This window comes from Mytilus trossulus, chromosome 7, assembly GCF_036588685.1.
Source record: "Mytilus trossulus isolate FHL-02 chromosome 7, PNRI_Mtr1.1.1.hap1, whole genome shotgun sequence".
In the NCBI taxonomy this organism is placed as follows: Eukaryota; Metazoa; Mollusca; class Bivalvia; order Mytilida; family Mytilidae; genus Mytilus; species Mytilus trossulus.
This window is the reverse complement of record NC_086379.1, coordinates 33680353-33703305: the sequence shown is the minus strand read 5'-3', so window position 1 is coordinate 33703305 and position 22953 is coordinate 33680353. Positions and strand designations below refer to the sequence as shown.

The 22953-nt window shown below is 31.3% G+C and overlaps 1 protein-coding gene across 1 annotated transcript; it reads left to right on the top strand.

The window, feature by feature from the left end:
- The first annotated feature begins 17311 nt into the window (after positions 1-17311).
- On the top strand, positions 17312-22683 carry LOC134726349 (uncharacterized). Its single transcript, XM_063590748.1, has 5 exons — positions 17312-17363; positions 17965-18270; positions 18843-18923; positions 20039-20114; positions 21905-22683. Exons 1-5 carry the CDS (start codon positions 17327-17329, stop codon positions 22317-22319), a joined length of 915 nt encoding a protein of 304 aa, XP_063446818.1. The 5' UTR covers positions 17312-17326; the 3' UTR covers positions 22320-22683.
- The last annotated feature ends 270 nt before the right edge of the window (positions 22684-22953 follow it).

Genomic DNA, 22953 nt, shown 5'->3' with positions numbered 1-22953 from the left:
ATAATATAATTTGAAAAAAAAATGAAATAAAAAAATTGAGGAAAAGTAAGAATGGGAAGTCCATAAATCAAATCCTAAAACACGACCTAATAACTTCTGACTTTGTACAAGATGAAAAAGGATACAAATTGTGTATGGTTTTAAAACACCCCCTAGAATGAAGGTTTGATTTCAATTGACTTTTATGAACAACTAAAATGTTCAATTACAAACACGTTTTGCAGTGTCTCAATATTGACGACTTTCAGTCTAATCCTCCTGATTGCACTTGTGCTACTTTCAAATTCATATTATTCTTGTTGCTATGTTATTACGGGAAACATAAACATGATCAAAAGCACTTCCCTGCGAAATGTGTAATCCGAGTTGAATATATATCTTTATTCTCATAACCATTGCAGATACATAGGTACAGAGAGAGTGCAAAATATGTACATGAATGTGCATCTATTTACAAAACATATATAAAATACAGTGGTTTCAAAATAATATACATTTTAGCCAGGAGGACCCACATGTTTATTTATACACTTTATAAGCTTACATAATCTTTTTAACTCTGACTTTTTGTTTGCTCATCAGTTTTCCAAATTTTAGTGTATTAATACGAGCCAAATAATATTTATCAAGGTATAATTTTCTGCTGTCGTTAAAAAATGGACATTCTAGCAGATAATGTAATTCGTCCCCAATACTACCAATATTACAAAGATGACATTTTCTATCATTTCTATTAACATTATTCCACCTCCCTGTCTCTATTGGGAGTCTGTGGTTTGTGGTTCTATATCTACATAAAATAATACTTTCGTGCATATCCAAGATATCAAAATATTTTTCAAAAATCAATTCTAACTTAAAAATTCTATAATTTACTGCTTTTGTAGACTCTTGTAATTGTGTATTCCACAACTGTTTATAATGGTCTTGTAATCGCAACTTAAGTGCATTTTTTAACCATATATCATTACCAAAACATTGAGAGATCCAAATATTTGAAAAACCACATTCATCCAAAATATTTTTAACTTTACTCACAAAAAATGTACATACATTATTAACAGTAAATAGTGTTTTTAATAGTCTATATGCGATAGAAGATAGCTTAGTCTCTTTAGCAGATAATAACTTACACCAATATGACACTATTTTTATTTTAATATCAATCTCCAAAGGATATCTACCAAGTTCACCGTATACCATATAGTTAGGTGTGGAATTTTTCAGTTTCAAAAGAAGTTTACAGAATTTCAGATGGATTCTTTCTATAATTTCAACATTACCATGCCCCCAAATTTCACATCCATACAAAAGTTTCACAACTTTATCAAAAAGATCTAAGTGACATTGAATAGAAAGATTATGCATGCGGCCTGCTTTCAACACATTAAACATAGCTTTTGTTGCTTTTTCTGCTAAGTGTTTCTGTGCTATTTTAGTATTACCAGTTCTAGATAATAATATGCCCAAATAGTTAAATTCTTTAACAATTTCAATGTCAGTGCCGTCTATATCAAAATGCAGTTTTGATGGCATTCTGCCTCTAGAAAAAATCATCACTTTAGTTTTCGTGACGTTAACTTTAAGCTTCCAAACATTACAGTATTCACTGAAAGAATCCAGCTGTTTCTGTAAATCATCAGCACTTTCTGCCAATAGTACTGTGTCGTCTGCATAAAGGATTACAAACAGTTTTAGATAAATTTGAAGCTTGGACTCCATTTCCTCAGAAATACTCTCGAGCCCCTGCAGGCTTTTGTCTTCCAAAAAGTGTTCTAGGTCATTCAAATATAATGCAAATAATATAGGGGATAAGTTTTCACCTTGGCGGACACCTTTGTTACACATAAAATAGTCTGACACATTATTGTTATATACAATATTTGATTTAATATTTTCATATAAATGTATAATTACATTATACATTTTCCCATTTATATGTTGAGTAAGCAACTTAAACCAGAGTCCATCACGCCAAATGGTATCAAAAGCTCTTTCGAAATCTATAAAGGCTGCAAATAACTTCTTTTTCTTTTGTTTCAGGATATCAAAAAAAGCCGACAAAGTAAATAAGTTGTCAGTCGTACTGTATCCAGATCTAAAACCACATTGACTTTCATTCAAAACATCAAAATTTTCGACAAATGCCTTAATTCTTTCATTCAAAAGTGCAGTGAATAATTTACTCATACAGCTTAGAATAGTAATAGGTCTAAAATTTTTGGGATTAAGTCTATCTCCCTTGTTTTTGTATACTGGTTTAATATTGCCAATCAACCATTTGCTAGGTATAATACCTGTGTCAAATATCATGTTAAACACTTTTTCATAAAATGGTAAAAAAACATCAACAGTAGATTTTATATATTCATTTATAACCCTATCTTCACCACATGCTTTATTGTTTTTCATTTTTCTAATACATAATATTATTTCATCCCTTGTAATAGGGAGATTTATATCATTATTATTTGACCCATGTTGATCTGGGTCAATACCCGGTAAATCTGTGGTCGCTGTGTCAACATCAACAGCATCTAGACCTTTAAAAAAATCGAATAAAGACTCTATAGGTATATCAGGTTGTTGTTTTCTTTTCCCTTGGTTTAATAATTTCCAGAATTCTCCTGGATTTTTCGATTTTAAATTGTTCATATCACTCATCATTTTCTTTCTATGTAAATTGATTTTTTTATCTAAAATTTTTTTATATTTTTTTTCCGTAAGTCGTAAGTTCTGTTTTTGTTGAACAGATGATTTTGATGAAATATTTCTCTTTAGTTTTCTATAATTTTGCCTAGCAAATCTGCACTCCTCATCAAACCAGGGTTTATCTACTGGTTTTATTTTTTTTCGTATCTTTGGTTTGAAAATACCAAACGTATTTCTGCCAGAATCAAGCATAATTTTACAAACATCATCAAAAATCGTATCAACCTTCAATTGGTCAATATTATCACTTGAAATTTGATCTAGACTTTCAAAAATCATGTCTTTTCTTTCTTGAGACAAATTATTTTTAAAATCATTTTGTAAATCCCAATTCCACTTTTTAATTTTTTCATCTTTTTCATTTGTGTTTTGTGAAATATTTCCAGAATCAGAATGTTCTTGATACGTGTTCTTAAAGGAAACTGTTATAGGACTGTGTACATCAGAAAATAATCCAGAAAAATCGTGCAGAAAAAAGTTGCACACAAATCTCAACAGATGTACAGATGTGATCACATAATCTACAACGCTAGCATTTCGACAGGTAAAATTTCCCGAGTTACCTCCCATTCGCCCATTTAAAATAAAAAGTGAGTTTGCCCGACAAAACTCTAATAAAAGATTTCCATATCTGTTTTTCGCCTTATCTAAACTTTGTCTTAATAAAGGAATATTAAGTTCATCTAAAACTACATAATCGTTCTCAATAAACCCAAAAATTTCAGTTTGACTCTCTTTATCATTCATTGTTGTATAATCAACGTCGTTACCCGTTCGTGCGTTAAAATCCCCAAGCAGGCAAACATTAATACTTTTCGCTGTGAGGTCTATATATTCATTTGCAATTTGTCGAAATGCATCGTCTGTAGAATATGGACTGTACTCAGGTGGGACATATACAATACCAAAATAAAGATCATCATCAGTTTTTAAATAAGTTTTACATACTTTAAACCACATTACAAAATTACAGTCAGTTTCTAAAACCTCAATATATTTTGACAAATTTTCTTTGTAACCTAACACTATTCCACCTGACCTTCTTTTAGCAATTTTATATCTGTTTTTCATAACAAATTTATAGTCATCTAATTTAATTTCATCGATGTCATCAGTTTTAGTTTCAGTAAAACAAACGATACTATGTTTTTTAATTAGTTCTTGAAAGTCCGGATATTGTAATCTGTTCCTGAGACCACAACAATTTAAACATAATATATCTAACTCTAAAATGTTTGGACGCTTGTTTAATTCAACATGGTTTTTTTCACTTAATGTTGTGTGTTCTCCCTGGCGTTCCTATGAACCACTTTTTTCAGTTGGAGATGAACCTGCTCTTGGACGTTTATTTGGGCGACCGTTCGTTTGTCGAATAGGTGTTTGATGGGTGATCTGACTATCCGATCTCCTGTCAGTATTTTGCGGTGCGATAACTGTTGTATTCATATTGTTTACAAGATCTGAAGTAAACGCATTATCTTCTGATATGTATAGTTCATTGTTAATGTACAGTTTGTCTCTCACAAGGGTTACTCTGTTCCCTCCCCTTTTAGCCTCTTTCATCACTGGGTAAAGTTTGCGTCGTCTATTTTCGATTTCTTGGGGAAATTGTTCTTTTATTCCGTATTGCGAATCCTTGAGATAATATGCTTTCTCAAGTACATGCTGGAGGTCATTTCTGTAAAGGAATCTTGCAACTATAGGTTTTGGACCATTTCTAGAATTTTTTCCTAAGCGGTGCACATTTCCAAATTGAATATTGTGCTCTATACCAAGTTCTTTGTACAAAAACACGCGTAACTTTTCCATAGTGTTTTCATACTTCTCATAGTATAAACCGGTGAAAATAAGGTTGTTTTTCATCGACCGGCACTGTAGGTCTAATACAGTTTCTTGAAGTGCCTTTATTTCGTGCGATATGTGTTGCTCATTTGTGTTTGTTTTTTACTTAACTTTCTCATCTATAGCTTGGATAGTTTTTGTTACCTTGGTTATTTCCTTAGTGTTTATTTCACACTTTTTTTTCGTTTCGTCAAAAATGTTACTCAGGCCTTCAACGTCTGTTTCAAGTTGACCACATGTTTGTCGGATTTCTGTTACGTCTTTTTCTACTGTACGGACTTTGTAACCGAGGGAGAGTATACTAGATTTTAGTTCTTCAATACCTTCGACACTGTTCTCAATTTTTTGTAGCCGTTTATCTATGTTTGTTACAAGCCCTACGAGGAGATTAAACATAGCAAATGTAGATTCTTGCCCATGGTCCGTCTCCAATATAGTTCTACTCTCTTCAAGGAGTTTGGAGGTCTCATTTAATGACATTTTTACTGTAACTAACGGATATGGTAATTATGGTAAGTATATGCAAGTTTAAAGGTCAATTTGCATAATCAATAGTCGGGAATGTCTTCCAACAGATGATACACATCAGTTTAAAGTTCTGTATGGCCTGAGGTCACAATGAACATTACTCAGTTGAAAATAAACAGGGTCTTATTGGCTTCTGAAAATCATCTTTTCACAATCTATATTGTTTTTTTAAACTTCGAAAATGTATTCTGTGATAAATAAAATAGTTCCTACCGAAGTTTCAGGAATATCAATTAGTTAAATCCTTCCTTTTAGGCCAAAAAAACCTCGGAGCTCAGAAGTAACACAACTACATTTCAGGGGCCGTAACAATCCAAAGGTCCGAAATATCGTGAGCTTAAATCGATAAATTGGAACTTCAACTTCAAAATACTGCTGGATTCAGTCGATGATTATGCCATGCAATGATATAAACGAAATATACTCTTTCCGAATGCATTAAGCCCAAACAGCATTGTTTTTGTGTGTAAATCTCATTACATCAACTACTTGATCAATGAATTAAGTATTGACAATTTACTCTGAAACTCAAAATATACCCTCACGACACGTAGAGTAAATATTGGATAACAATAAGTCTGTTTAATGTTCCTTTAGAATTTCAACCGAAGATGAAACGCTTGAACTTCCATCACTGAATTGGATGTCTAAACTACATAAGTGTTCTCACAAACAACGGTAATCAGCTGGGTCTACCAAGTTCTCCACGAAACGTCTTTCTAAATTATCAACATATATTTTTCCAGCAATCATAGCCTGCCTTCAAAGTTATTGTGAAACTGCTTATTCTCAAGTTGGCGTGAGTCAGATGCGGAAACAAAAAAAATCCGAAGATCTTTAAGAGTACATACAATCTACGACGCTCACATCATGCAATAGTTTTAAAATATCTTACTTTTCTACACTTTTCACAAGAATTCCCAATTCGAAACTGAAAGACAAATTGAAAAGTTGTTATTGACTTGTTTCATAAAAAAAGAAAGTTGCATGCTTTGTATTTGCTGGTTTATTCGTGAATTTAAGCAAACGAAATTTACAAATCTATGTTTTTGTATTTTTAAAAAGAATGTATTCAATGAATAAAAATTCGAAAATGTGAAAATGTACTTGCTTGTTTCAACAGCCTGACATTGAACATAAATGTTCAACATCGCTTTATTGGTTCAGAAAAGGGCTTTTGCTGAAGCAAAATGTCATTGTCTCTTACAGTAATATCATCATCAACAGTATCATTTTTAGCTCACAATTTTCTTGATATACCTTGACATACTTGACTCTGAAATGCAAATTACATGCAACTTAATAATAGAGTCATTTTAATCATATGGTAACACGAAGTAAGAATACTCCCATGTAACTAAAATGTAATTCATGCGACATTACTTGTCAAATTCAAATATTCAAATCTTGCAGCAAATCGATTAAGAAGAGACACACCAAACCAGAACTGACAGAACCCAATGACATCAACTCCAAACGTGAAACGAAGTAAAATGCGTCAATATGGTATGTGTCTACTGCTGTTTATGCGTTACCTGCCTTAATGAATTCTTGCTATTTTTTTGAAACACTTCTTTAACAATTTTAAAATGAAACTCAACTGATCTATTAATCGTTAGTCTTACATATTCACCTATCTCAAAACTGAACCAATATAAATCTCAGTTGCTAGTAGATAAATGATTTAGTGTATGATTCATAATTCATGAAACAAATAGTTAAAAGCATTGATGACCCAAAATTCTAAAAAGTAAAAAAAAAATACTAAGGTAATCTATGCCTGGAATACGAAAATCCCAAATATTTCGAATAGATATTACTTTTTTAAAAAGGAAATTTGTAAAATTAATAATATAATTGCTATTCGTGTCAACCGATATGTTGACTACTAGGCTTGTAAAACCCTCGTGGATGAAACGTCCACCAGTAAGGTCATCGACCCAGTGGTGAACATAGTTCTAAATGTACCAGGTTTATCATTTAATGCGTTAGATGCGCAATTCGCCGACATATGACTCATCAGTGACGCTCATATCAAAATAGTTATAAGGCAAAACAAATAGAAAGTTGAATAGCATTGCGAACCCGAAATTCTAAAAAAATGTTCCAAATACGACTCAAGTTTTTTATCTATGCCTGGAATAAGAAAATCCTTAGTATTTTAAAAAAAATTCATACTTTTTAACATGTTTCGTGAAAATAGAATCATCTAATATGTCGTAAATTTTACTTATTCATCGACCAACAGTGTATGAATCAATACAAAAAAACGAAACAATCTTTTGGGTATTGGGGGTTGGAGTGATCGATAGAAATATTTTAATTCAAACGTTGTTGTTCCTCTTAGTTCGAATTTTAGTTAAACATTCATTTGGAATTGAGTATACAAGTATCATCATTTGGAACAATAATAAGCTTTAGTGTGCCAGTCCTTCGATTGATGAGTTGCAATTATTTATCTAGAATGTTTATTCACAGTGAGTTTTAGAAATCGCAGTTTATATGGCTTTGTTTCACAACAATTGGCAAGAACAAAAACTAACTCGCTACTTAAACACAAATACTGACCAAATGTCTTTTCTTGTGTCGTTTGAGTTTTAAATCAAAACAGAAAGAAAGGTAACCGTTGTTATTGATGATGAAAATCTACAATGTATCAAAGAATAAGTATCTTTCATGTTTGTTAGCAAAGAAATGAATGCTATATCTTACTCTGATTTCAGTTTTCACAATTGCTCAAATTTACTATTTTACGAAAATTTAATGTCGCTGTTTGTGATTTGTTTTAATTTCAGGGTGTCTCATCTAGGATTTTAAAGTTTTTTTAGATTTAGATAAACATATAGATTATTAAAAATTAACTCTGGTTAAAGTCGTTCTATAAAAGAATTGAAAAGTGGACAACTTCTACAATGTCTGATAGCTGACTGATAAAGCTAAGGTTCAATATGCAATCTTGTCTTTATCCGACGGGTTCACTTATCAGTCAGTATCGTAACAAAATAAATTTCAAAATTTTAACGGATCAAATTGAAAATTTTGTCGTTAATATTCGGTAACTTTATCATGAATCGCGACATGGCAAAAAGTGAAATCACAAATATACTGAACTCCGAGGAAAATTCAAAACGAAAAGACCTTAATCATATCGCAATATCAAATTATAAAACACACCAAACAAATGGACAACAACTGTCAAATTCCTGAATTGGTAATTCAGGCATTTTCAAATGTAGAAAACATTCAACCTCTTACTGGTCCGACAGTTGCATCTATTTTCATTATGTCGACAATGATACATGAACAATGATACAATGAACAAAATGTCACAAATAGGGGTACAAAAACTATATGGACCCCACTAACAACTAGGGATGATTGCAGGTGCTACAGAAGGGGAAGCAGATCCTGCTCATAATGTGGCACCCGTCGTGTTGCTCATGCTGTTGCAAAGCCGGTAAATAGTCTTATTCGGTAGGTTGCATGGGTGAAAAGGGAAGGTGATTGGTGATTACGAACTATTCGATATCATCTGTATAACAAATATTTCATTACGTTCAACCAATAGCTCGTGATGGCAACTCGCAAAGGACCTTGCGATGATGAGGGTCTAGTATTAATCGAGGAAACGATATGACAATTAGGCAAGACAAAGCCATGATTTTAAATGCTAGGTTTTTGTATGCGTGGTTGAAACAAACAATGGAAAATGAAAGCAGGATAAGACATGTATTTTACAACAAACCGACACATCCAGCATGTCCAATAGAGAGATTTAGATATGGTGTGAACATAATTATGCGTCTGAATGATTTATATACAAAACAAACTGAAGTTGTAAGCATGAGTTCAATATTATATTTAGACGTAGTTATCATGATTATCGCAAATGTCTAGTTGTAGTTTATATAAAACCTGTCCTAAGAAATGTCTTTGAACATGTCTAATGGTCCTCGTATGACTATCCGAGGATATATCTCAAATCTCGCATTGAAGCTGTCTTAGGATAACGTCAGCTTATATATCATTAACCTGTCGCAAGCATATTTATTTTTTGAAACATTCTTGTAAATCTGGTATGTGTTTCCCATAAATTACTATAAATATTGATTAATATAACATAAAACATGTAAAACAAATGATATAAAACGGGTAACGTATACACAAAAATAATTGTAGTTTACATAAATAATATATTAATAATATAATACACCAATTTAAATAAATAACACTAAAATTCAAATGCAAATACAAATTTAAGGGTAAAAAATCAATAAAGTGAGTTGAATTCATTTCATCACTGTATTGGTAACGAAAAGGTTATGTAATAAAATAGTGCATTCTTGATCAAATATGATTTTTATTGATAAATCATTGTTGATAATCCGTCAACCTATACAGATTTAGACTAAAGATTATGAATTTAAAAGAGTAATCGAATAATGCATACAGATATTTCCTACTTTAACCGAAGCACTGTTTCTTTACAAAAAGAACTGGTTTTGTGCAATTTCGAGGCCGTACGGTGATATGATAATTGCTTCTTTTTACGTCATTATGTGTCGCTGGTGGCAAGCGGTCACAGTTGCAATTACAAATAAGTCTTCATAGTTATATTCAAGTAAAAAAACAACACTCATAGTGCTAATTATGATATGGAATTGAATAATTAAAACAGTTATTTTCTTATTGTAAAACAGGTCAATCAGCGCACAGCCACATTGTTGCATATTTGTAAATAATAATATTAGAATTAAAAACATTATTATGAGTCATGTTAATAAATTGAACTAACTAGATCTATGTTCAGTATCTAGATTTTTAAAATAAAAATTGAATAAATACAATAGTTTATATCAAATTAATCTATTGAAACTGATGACATATTATTTTTGTTTCATAGTCAAGAGTTTATTTCCCGTACACATACATGTATGGCTACTCAATTCTTCCTGGTTGACAGTCTATCTACTTATTGTCAAGATGGTTAAAATATGGATATACTTTGTCTGTGAAATTTTGCTTTTAGCCAAAGCCATCAGTGAGTATTATTGTTACTTCAAATAATACCATAATAATCATGATAATATTAAATGGGTATGTTTATGTCAATTTAATAATTTAGCATATACTTATACATTAAGATTTGTACAACGTTCTTATAAAAATCTATTTACAGTCTATATATAGTACATGATACAGTGTGATTTACTTGCAATCATAACGTGTTCATTTAACAAAAAATATTCGATACGGATTGATATAATATAACTTTCCGCTTGCAAATATGCATTTGAAAAGCTATGTTTTGTGTCCTGCTTTACAGTTGCATTGTAGTCAATGTAAAGTTACTCCTTTTTAATTCAATTGATGATAAATTTTGTTTTTACATTTCCATGCAAGTGTATACTGCAATAGGCTTTAATTTTTTTAATACATTTGAAAACGAAATAATACACATGTACAAGATAAACATAGAAAAATAATGATACAATGTATCGTGTTTCCTTAACACAAAATTAACACCTGCACAGCGAAAAAGCACACAAAAGTAAAGAAACAAGTGGTATTGCTGTTCCTCCTCATTTTAACTTTCACTGCACATTAGGTTAAAGACGGCATTTATCACCGCGATTTCAGCGTATTACTTTACAATATTAGATGTACAATGATGTAGCACCTCAGACACGGTAAAAAAGAGCATGTTAATTTTGCAAGTAGTAAACACTTAAATCAAAATATTTCCTATTCATCGGAGTTAAAGAATATATTTTATCATTTAAGGTAACAAATGAAATGTATTAAAATTATTGATTAAGGTATCAAATAACATATAGAATTATTTATTTAAGAAATAAGAATGCTTTATCGCCGTCAGTATTTCAAATCGTAAGAAATGATTGTTAAAAAATGAGTTCAGTTTACAATTACAGATATCTAAATTACACTAACAATATAAAGTTAATAATTTCGTTAAATATCTACATCAACATTTGTAGTTACATTTATATTTGTCGCATATTATTCCTGACATTGATGTATGAATTTTTCGTTTTCCGTTTTTCTTTTTAATTTTTTTCTTTGCTCCATTTTAGTATTTTTATTTCAGTAATTATTAAATTTCATTTGAGTTTCCATTCATGTGCCTTATCCATTAGTAGTTTTCGAGATATGTGTGTCAGAATTTAGTTTGATAACATCACTAAGCGAACATAAATAATTTGTTTTTGTCAGGCAAGGCAAACATTTTTTTCACAGAATGATATCCTTAGTCGACATCAATTTTATTTCCGGGAATAAAGACAAACATTGCAGAAAAAATAAAATATAAATTCAAACTTCATGGGTAGAACGCCTAGTATGTATTTTACTATGCTTCACAACCAAAAAATAGAGTGTCCGTTACCATGGCAACCACTCGAATTTTCCCACTCATATCTATTCTTTGAGCAGTATTCAGTTACTGCTTCTTCTAGGCCATTTATAGATAAAGCCTGAAACCCTCATATATCACATGTATATGGCACCCTGCCTGGTTCTTACAAAAAGCTGTACTTAAAGCATTGAAACCCAATATTCTGAAAAACTGTGTTAGAAATGTATAAATAGAAGAATTAATTAAAATTTAAAGTACTGACTGGCAGATGTCTTTCTATCGACACAATATTTAAAAGACATACAAACACACGCTATCCACCCATAGAAGAAAGAAAAAAAATCAACTTAGATGAACTGAAATATTATTTTTATTCATACTAATAAAAGTACTTCAGTTTGCATATACGCATACTAATATAGTTTTATGATTGTTTATTAAATTTTGTAGAACAGTCAAAGATAGCTTTATGTGAAAACTCTGAAAAAGGGTATAAGATAATAACCTGTCCTGAAAACAACACAATCAGTTTGAAATCAATAACGTATGGTGAATCTCCATGCCAGGATGCCGACAACAACCGCATATGTCATTCAAATATAGATAATTATTTCAATGACCATTGTGCTGGACAAAATAATTGTACACTTCCAGTCGAAATTTTGTCAAATAATAGTTGCAAACCTCCACCAAGACGTTTAAAAGTCACATTTAAATGTGATAGTAAGTATTCCTATTTTACACATTTATTACATGGATGTATTTATATTACTATAAATCATAGTTCTTTTAATTATAACTCTGTGTAAAAGAACATGTGTATTTAATGTCAACGATCCATCAACTTAACCGGTATCAATGATAATTATCAAACAAAAATAACCTTATATATTCTACGCTACATGTATGTCTGACGAAACATAGATACTTGCTTGTATCTCTTTTAAGTGTTTTTCCTGCTTTTCAATATTTGTTCAAAATGTTCAATGGAAAATAAGTAATTTCCAAAAAAAGAAAAAAGAAAATAATGCAATATTTATTAAGCAATAAGTCTGAATAGACCAAATCAAAGGTCACCATATCTGAACAACTTACTATGCATCAATACAACTTCAGGAAAGTTTCTTAAATGTTTGTACGTATTTGGTCTGGCACAAAATTACGAAATTAAAAACAAAATGTCTAAGTTGAGGAAACAATCTGAATTTTGCAATGTAATCATGCCAATATGAAATGTTCTAAGTTTTATTTAATCATTATCAATTGTGATGAAAATTATCATTGTGTTCTGAAATATCGTTTACTTCTCATTCAGTGTAAGATAAATTTAATAAAGACCATCATTTTATAAATATTATTATCATATACTAAAACTAGATAACATATGATTTTTACCGTATGATAATAGCATTACATTGAAGTATATTCCGTCTTTTTCGAAATTGGTGCTTAACGAAAAGTTTATCACATGCTTCGATTGTTATCACATGCCTTTCTCTTGGTTACGTTATCACATGTTATTTAGGTGATACAAGGCAAATTCCGGAAAATAGACCCCAATGCTACGTTTTTAGTGAAAACATTACAAAGTAGTCTACAAAACAATTATTTCAATACTGGAAGGTATATTGTGTAAAACAATAAAATAAATAAAAAAAGATGTTTAATGAATTTAAAAAAAAATATCAAATAAATGCATTTTTTAAGTTTTTTTGAAACATAATTTAGAAAGTTGATTTTTCCAAACCATGTTCATAATGTATATAGTTGAGTTATAATTTTGTCGATTCTTCCATATTAGATTGTTTTTTTTTCTCTCTGTTGAGGCATATGATAGAAAGATTTCATAGTCAATGTATCAAATTTTGGGTCCGACGTCCGTGAACTTTTTTACTCTTTGAACTTCTTTTTCTCTACTGTTGAAGCATATGATAAAAATACCATTACATGTTATTTTTCATATTACATTATTATCAGCCCTCGGTCAATATCAGCCCTCCAGCCATGCGGCTCTTGGGCTGATATTGAACCTTTGGCTGATAATACATGCGATATAAAAATAAATGCCATGTAATAATCTGATATAATTATTCTCCGTAAAACAAAGCATTGTTTTCTAATTAGTTTAATCATGCCTATCAGATATATAATGTTTGTATAGTGCACTTAAAAAAAAGATAGTGTATACCGCCATTTTGATAGTTGCAAAGCAAGTACACATTCGATCTTCCAGTTATTTGCCTAATTCTGCAAGTTAAAGACAGTTTCAGAAAATAAGTGATTTATAGCATTTGTTTTCACAAATTCAAAATATATTGTTTTTGTTTTAATCTGCTCATAGATATTCTAATATAGTAACATATTTTTGTCTTCACCTAAACTGCCACTTATAAATGTAATGAAAAGGATTAAATGTCTAAATGTATATAATTTTCATAATATAAATATCTGTCAAAAATATGCTATTATTTGATCATTGACTTTTTTTTCTGTTACATCTTTAGTCAGATGGTGGCCAGATGAACATTTTGACAACGTAGATACCTGTGCAAATTCGTTATCGAAATTCAGCTGTTCTAAAGGGTACATACGTATTGAAAAGGTTAATTCCTATTGGGATGCAGGAGGATGTGATGAAATGAAGAAAATATGTGTCAAAAATATATTTAAAGTCTTGTGTGATGACAAAACCTTCTGCTCGAAATATGCAACTACATTCTCGTGTCTTTTTCATAAGAGATTCGCCATTATTGACTATGTTTGTAAAAGTAAGCAATTTGTGTAAATGCATTGAATACGCGTTTTAAAACGGTCAAAACACTTATATTGTGATATAGAACAATAATTTCAGTTAACAGTAGTATGCAGTAAAAGATTGGTGTAATGAAAAATAAAATCATGCATTTGCACTTAAGCTTACCAAAATAATACAAGCATTGCATCATAAGAAACGTTACTTATTTCTAGTTTTTGTGCTCCTGCATTCCTGTCTTATTAAAATATTTAATACACATCATTAAATTCTTGTCGATAAATTTGCTGATAATGTTCAAGTTAGATATCAATTTTCTATTATGTATAGTTTACTGAATTGCATTGTCTAGATTAACGAATTTATGCCTATTAGTATTAATTGTAATTTACCATTCCCTGTTGAAACAAAATTTATTAAAGTATCTATTTCTTTAATTTGTAGCTCCATCCGATCCTGAGGTTACAGAAAGCATTCCAGGGACATCATCAGGTCATATTATATTTTAGTTTCGTATTCAATCTTGTTTAAAGTTTATTTCGAAAGTAACAAAATGCGGATACTCCTCATTTGAAATTCAGAAATTCCAAAATTTCAGTTTGAACAATTTTGAAAATTTAACAACAATTTCACAGTTATTTAAAAACAAAAAGTTTAAATATATATATATATATATATATATTTGCAACTCGTCTAAACATCAACCCAACAATGTTAGATCTGTAAATTTGCTTTCGCAAATTTTTGGTTCTTCCCTCGCCGGGATTTGAACCCATGCTACTGTGATATCGTGACACCAAATCGCCTGCACTGCAGCCGTCCCGCTAGACCACACGACCACCTGGGCTCTCAAAAAAAGAGCTTCCGGTGGGCATGTGTTACCTTTCCACGTCAGTTTTAATCTAGCGGCGTACTACAGTACATGATATATAAGGCATGAAAATGTTATTGTTACAGATCAGCTAAATTATCTGTAGTAAAGGATCCTACAAATAAATGTAATATACAGTCACAGAAAATAATTATATTTATAAGTACGTCTGAGTCAGTGACAACTCTACAACAGATGTATCCATCGGATCGCAATCAATGATGGTGATACATGGCTGAGTACATAATGTATGTACAACTCGTCTAAACATCAACCCAACAATGTTAGATCTGTAAATTTGCGAAATTTTGGTTCTTCCCTCGCCGGGATTCGAACCCATGCTACTGTGATATCGTGACACCAAATTGCCTGCACTGCAGCCGTCCCGCTAGAACACACGACCACCTGGGCTCTCCAAAAAGGAGCTTTCGGTGGGCATGTGTTACCTTTCCACGTCAGTTTTAATCTAGCGGCGTACTACAGTACATGATACATGTATATAAGGCATGAAGATGTTATTGTTACAGATCAGCTAAATTATCTGTAGTAAAGGATCCTACAAATAAATGTAATATACAGTCACAGAAATATATAGTATATAAACTATATATATATATATATATAGGTAAAAGAGGGACGAAAGATACCAGAAAGTTTTCAAACTCATAAAAAAAGAACAGCAAAACAATAGAACACAAGACAATACATAGAAAATTAAGGCTAAGTAACACGAACCCCCACACAAGCAGGGGATGATCTCAGATGTTTCGGAAGGGTAAACATACCCTGCTCATTGTGTGGCACCCGTCTTGACTAATCTGAATTGGTATGTCACATTCCAGGAAAGGGAAAGGGATTGTAGTTCCAACATAAGGACCATATCCGATATTACTGTGAAACGAATATACCGTAATGGTTAATCAACTCATGATGGTGTCCATAACATGATCTTGCGGATGTTTTCAACTACACCATTTGGAACTCTTGGTTTAATAGCTTATCTGTGAGCACACATCCTATATGAAGGGAACAAGATCGGGAATATCGTTTTTCAAACGACAGTTATTGCCATTTTCGAGATGCTAGTTAAGGTATGAGGCAGATTGAACTCTATCTGTTGTATCCTTTATCTCTATTTGGATCGGATAGATGAGTTGAGCATAGTCATCCAATTGTGAATCAATTATACATAGTGAGGAGTTAGGCGCTTCAAAAACAGGTTCAATCTATCATTTTCTACGTTTGAAAATATCTGCACCAAGTTCGGAATATGGATTTGTGGTTCGCTCGTTTGATTTGTTCAATCATTTCATTCTGCCATTTGATTAGGGACTTTCCATTTTAAATTCTCCTCGGTGTTTAGAATTTTTTATGATTTTCCTTTATAGTGAGAGAACATCATCTTTATATCGGAATGTAAAGTTAAAAGATATTGCTTCGTCCTTTTCTTTCTTACTAGTTTCCGTGTGAAGTCTAAAATACAACAAGTAGACATGAAGAGGGCACAGTTGGTTCATATTGGAATGCTCATTGTTTTCTGTTGTTTTTTTTAAGTTCGTTCTCCAAACGTAACAAATATGTTGTTAATCAAGAAATCAAGTATCTTGATAATGTCAGTTTAAGTTTAAAAAGAGTGATTTTTTTTCTTTGTAGGATGTATGCATCCCTATATGAGACAAGATACTTGTATCTACGGTTGAATGTTCTTTTTTATAAAACAAAACAATACTAACTGTTTCAATTTGTCCTTCAGTTCTAAATGGAGAATACTGGCGTAAAGTATAAAAAAATCAAATTTTGAATACTTTTGAAAGATAAAAGAGTCTTGAATTGTATGTACTCTAAAAGATCTTTGGAACTTTCAACGCTTCTACATCTGATATATGTCTTTTCTAGAAAAGGCAGTTTCATAATAATTTTAGGGTCCGGATTTGATTTTTTAATTTAAAAAAAAGCTTTCGTGGTACACTTTAATGACCCTTTGTTTGTTAAGACACTCATCATATTATTATGTTCCTAATACAGTAATGGACGATCCAGTTCTTCGTTTTTGGTTTCAATTCCCATGTTAAAAAAAATTTCAGCCATTTTTCTTAGAACAAAACATTTTTGATCTGTCTTCCACCTCATCTGTTTTTTGTGTGTTTTTTTGTTTTGTTTCTCTAACGCTCTTACATTTTTTACGTTCTTTTATCAATTTATAGTTTACTCTTTGTTATGTTCTTATTCAGAACCTGCACTTGATATGACCACTATTTCGACTTTAAATACTATCACTGAAGGTAAGTTGCTAGTCATCTTTGTATGATTTATGAAAATATTTAAAATATTCCATCTGAAGTAGAAGAAGGTAAGTATAATTTCCGAATAGCAGTATATGCAAGTCTCAATTGAAAACAGCGTTCAAATCTATGATTGCGTTCGCTAAAAATCGTGTGCATGTAAAATAAATTTTGTTGTAGAGTGGTTTCAATACAGCACCAACATTTTTTTTCCCAAAAGAACAAAAAAGTATATTTTGACAAAACACATTTGACTAACAGGTGGAACATCTCCTGACTGCCATTGACGATTGCCAAATTCATTGATCACATGATGTAGCAAAATGAATCTAATATTAATTTTGATACCAAACAGAAAATATAAACTTGCGGCAATGTTTCGTGCATTATTGATAACCGAATATGCGAAATAATTTCACAAATCTAGCAAAACAAATGATGCACGATTTCTGAAATTATTTCGAAGATAATATGATGTATTGTTGAAAATATTATTTTCTTAAAAAAAAACGGAAGCCTTTGATACCGTTTAGTTTCTTTTTCATAGGGAATGACAATTTGTCATATTTTACCTGAACATTATTATTGTGTTTTGTGACAGGTGACCAGCAGGTTGTACTGGGTCTCGATGACAATCACCGGATAGAAATTTTCCAACCTTCGCTCAACAAAAAGCTGTACCTGTGTAGCTTGGGATGGGATGACAATGATGCTGGAGTGTTCTGTAGATCTCGTAACAAAACATGGATAGGAAATGCTAAGTTTGTTGACAAGTTGTCGGAAATACCAACTCAACCTTATTCAATGCAATGCGATGGAAATGAATCTAATTTGTTAGCATGCAATTTTACAGAAGATGAAAACGGTTGTAATAAGACTATCGTAGCCGGTGCCGTATGCAGGCAAGGTACAATAATGTGTAATACCTGAATGATTATGAGGAATTAAATTAATTGCAACCAGTGCTAATATGAAGTTTGAGTTGGTTATCTTTCTAAATCATTATATACTTAAAAGTCAGAAAATATATATAGTATACAAGTCGAAAACTTGATTTACTGTATCATCCAGAGTAAAAAGCTTAAAGTCATATTAGTTATCAGAATAATTATCATTATAGTCTTTCATTAAAAGGCAATACAGCTTATAGTTTACATATACAAATAGTATAGCATCCGTGATTAATCGCATATTACATGTTTCATAATGGCAAACATAAATGAGATGACTAATACAGCAAGATCTGCTCATATCCGTCTGGAATAAATTTTAAAAAAAAGAGTGTGCCTTATAATTTGTGGATTTCGTGTTGCGTAGTCTGTCTTATGGTTTTTTTGTTTTTTGTATTAATTGTCTATACAATTTCCAAATTATCTTCAATCGATCGATCGTATAGTTGTAATTATATATTCCAACTATAATCGCATATTAAACCGTTTTATGTAGAATATTAAAACTATTTGTATACTGTTTCCATAGGGACCAACATACCAGCGGAAGGTGTTAGGAATACTTCTTCAAACAAATTGACCTCAGTAAAATCAGGATTTCCAACCATAGGTATGCGTTATACAACATTTATTTCATGAATTGTGACTTCTATCGAATAAGGTTTTATTTTGAGATAAACCTCAAATCCGATTTAGTGTTAATAGATTGGTTAAATATTGTGATTCTTAATCAATGTTTGATTTTGCATTCAATTCTACAATTTAGTTTTGTAAGTGTTTAAGAACAGATCGAAATGAGTTTAAATCCTAACTTAATTCACGAGTAACATCAAACACTCCTTAAAGTCATAAGAAACCTCAAATCAAAAAAAAAATGCATATGTTTTTTATAACTCAATGGATAGTTTTCATTATAAAACTTATGTACATATACTTTTTTCTGAAGAAAATTCTTTAATTTATTCATATTTAGAAGAAGTTTACTTTATTTTAAATGCTTGCTTCCAGCAACCAATTCCCCCGACATATTTTCCGTATGCAAAGTAACCTCAGTGTGACCCATCTCGTAAAAATCCGGTGATCACAATACGCATGGATGTCCTTAAAATAAACTATTATCTGAATTCACATGTTAAACACGTGCTCTCTTTCCATGTTTTTTTGTTTATTTTTTGTCGATTGTTGACAAACAGGTGACCATCGTTAAACTTCGGCTTCAAAACACGAACTTTAATTACCTGCCATATTTTCACAACAACACTGACCGATTGAAAAAAAAATTGACGATTATACGAAATTTACACGAAAAAAATGATAAATTCGTGCACAGAAGTCTAAGTTTATGATATGTGTATGCATTGGTTCAAGAATTGGAAGAACATAATTTTTCACCGGTCACTCGTTTCTTATGACTTTAATTAATCAACACGGTGCAAATATCGTAATGCTTGACGATCAAAATCGATAATAACTTACCAAAACCCTACGAAAGTTATATCTATCAATTCGTTTATGATTTACGTTCATGAATACAATATCACTCAAAGATGAATACAATATCACTCAAAGATGAATAAAAGAGTCTGTGTTCAAATCAAATTAACCCACTTGACATGTATATTCACGTTTTAATTGATTTTAACTCAATAATAACAAGAAGTCTTGAGATAAAAAATATACATGCAAGAATATAAAAGAGCATTATATATTTTTTTTATTTACTAGGAGTTGCTGTAGGAGTACCGGTTGGTATAATTTGCATGATCTGCATTATTGTTGCCGTCGTGCTCATCAGACGAAAGTATGATATAAATATGTTAGAAATTAGTATTGGTAGAAATCATAAAATATACTTGACGTTTATTTAGCACTATTTATAAAAGGGTAGCTTGATACCAATATGATATTTTGAAATTTTGAACAATGTATATACCATAAAACAATAAGTTTTGAAATATTCTATAAAAAGTATTGCATCCTTCCCCCCCCCCCCCCCCCCCCCCCCAATTGTATAGTGATAGTGTCGGTACGTGGACAAATACGTCATTTTACCTTTAATATCTACCAAATAGGTTTTGTTGTAACCATGCTCACTTTTGGAAAGTACCATATCTATAAGGGTGAAGGTAAGTTACTATTTAAACGTTTAAACCCGCTGCATTTGTTTGCACCTGTGGTATGTCAGGAGTCTGAAGTTCAGTAGTTGTTGTTTGTTGGTGTGGTTTATTAGTGTAACTTGTTTCTCGTTTTTGATATAGATTAATCCGTTGGTTTTCCCGTTTGAATGGGTCATAAGTCATTTACGGGCCTATATAGATTGCTGTTCGATGTGAGCAAAGGCTACGTGTTGAAGACCGTACTTTGACCTATCATGGTTTACTTTTACAAATTGTGACTTGGATGGAGAGACGTCTTATTGGCACTCATACTGCATCTTCGTATGTCTATTGTACATATACATAGAAGATGTGGTATGAATGCCAATGAGACAGCTCTGTTTATATTTAATTAAATGTCCATTGTTGACATTTCAAAATTAAACACAATCCGGCGAAATGATATTTCATTTTTGGTAGCTAAAATATTATTTCATAGGCAACAGGATGGAAATTATATTGCATACAAAATAACAACACAGATATAGTTCATAAAAAGCTGATTTATACAGAGTTAATTTAGTAAATGACCCAGGTTATGAATGTGGGTGTCCATTTGAAGATTCGATTCATTTTTTCTTAGAATGTCCACTCTACATAAATTTTAGAAATCAGTTCTTTGAAAATATTTAAACACTTAGTTGATATTTTTCATAGAACATATAATATTTGGAACAGACGAAATAAGTGTTGAACAAAACACAGCCCTTTTCAAAAATAAACATAGCATTATTAGTTTTATACGCCATACAAACAATTTTTATGATTAATATTGCTGTATCTTAGAGTATACTCGTGTTCAACTGTTACTGTTTAAACATAACATAGTTCTTGTATATAATTTTTATCTTGTACTGAATCATATAATTGCTGTCATCTTCAAATTTTGTATATTGTACTTACTTGATGAGGATTATTTTAAGTTGTTATAACTTGTATCCAATCCTATTGTGTATTTTGACAATAAATTAAAATATGTTTAAACTAAAACATGAAATGTCCTTTTGACAAAATTGTCACATTTATAAATTAACTGTTTACAAAACTTTGAAACGGATCTGAGCGTCACTGATGAGTCTTATGTAGATGAAACGCGCGTTTAGCGTATTAAATTACATTCCTGGTACCTTTGATATTTTTTGACAAACTATGGATTATATACACCAGAACTAGATTACCATAGCTGTTGTATTTGTGAAAACCCTTCTGCATTGTTCTTGGTAATTAGTTAACTTCATCTAAATAATTTATTTGGCCTTTTAATTTTTCATTTCGATCGAACGTCATCGATGATACTTGTGTAGACGAAACATACGCCTGGCGTAAGAAGTATTTTGTATAAGGTCCCACGTGAATATTCATCGCATCGCGTTAAACTAAACTAAATAAGCAAATATTCATCTAGTGTTATTGAAAACATTTCCTCTATTTACAGATGTATACTTGAAAATTCGGATAAAAAATTCTCAAACTTCATGAGTAATGCAACAGGTGAGAACTACTTAGGTCAGCAAGATATAGCACTCCCTCAGTATCCAACAAACAACAAGGTATTGTACAGCCAGGTTCAAAAGCACGACACAGACACGACAAAGAACGAGGACGGACAGGATTGTAGTCATCCGTCCAAAGACACAGAATCCCCGTATGCCCTATCTGAGGAAGGGGTATATGACAAGACAGATGATAGAAGGCATGTTGTTAATGATACAGACATGTATAGCCGTACTGTTGATACCGTGTATGATTCTGCTGAACAACACATTAAAGAAGATAGAAAAGAGGAAACCTATGATCATTTCTTCGGTCAGAAAACGGAAGATTATTATGATCAAACGACAAGAACATAAATTGAAATACTTAAAACTGCGATGTTTAAAGAATCTCTTGCACCATTCATAGCGATTTATATACATTGCAAAAGACTCAACAAATGAAAGTAGTGGTAGTAGAAGGGTTACACGCATGAATTTGTCCGTCGGATATAGCAGTGACCAAAAATATAACTCAGAAGAAAATTTAAACAATGAGTTAAATTGATTGTACATATTAGCTTTAAGAAGCGGTTGGTGCATGTACATTTGTTAATTATATATAGTTATGTTTTTTGTCAGTTCGTCTTTCCAATGTTTGTGTCGGTTGCTTTTACTGTTCTGTCTATGTTTATACATATCCATTTGAGGTGACTCGATACTAACACATACCGTCATTAGGCTTAAGTATGGTAAATGTTTTTTTGCCTTTATATTTTGCTATTGTGCTTTGTTTATATGCCTTTTTTACCTTTCTTAACACATTAATGTTGCTTGTTTTTATAGTGATTAAGATTATAACACAATTTTGACTGTTTTATCCCCATTTTTGATATTTCTACCTAATATGTCCGTTTATTTTTTTCACGCAGCATTGTTAATATAATGAAATTGTATGCGACTTACTTACAAGTGAGAGGTTTCAAATAATAATATAATGTATAAAACCAGG

Excerpts from the sequence above, each read along its gene's own strand:
- LOC134726349 (XM_063590748.1), top strand. The coding sequence starts at position 17,327 with ATGACCACTATTTCGACTTTAAATACTATCACTGAAG. Across the intron at positions 17,364-17,964 it reads TTTAAATACTATCACTGAAG|GTGACCAGCAGGTTGTACTG; the intron begins GTAAGTTGCTAG and ends GTTTTGTGACAG. Across the intron at positions 18,271-18,842 it reads CGGTGCCGTATGCAGGCAAG|GGACCAACATACCAGCGGAA; the intron begins GTACAATAATGT and ends CTGTTTCCATAG.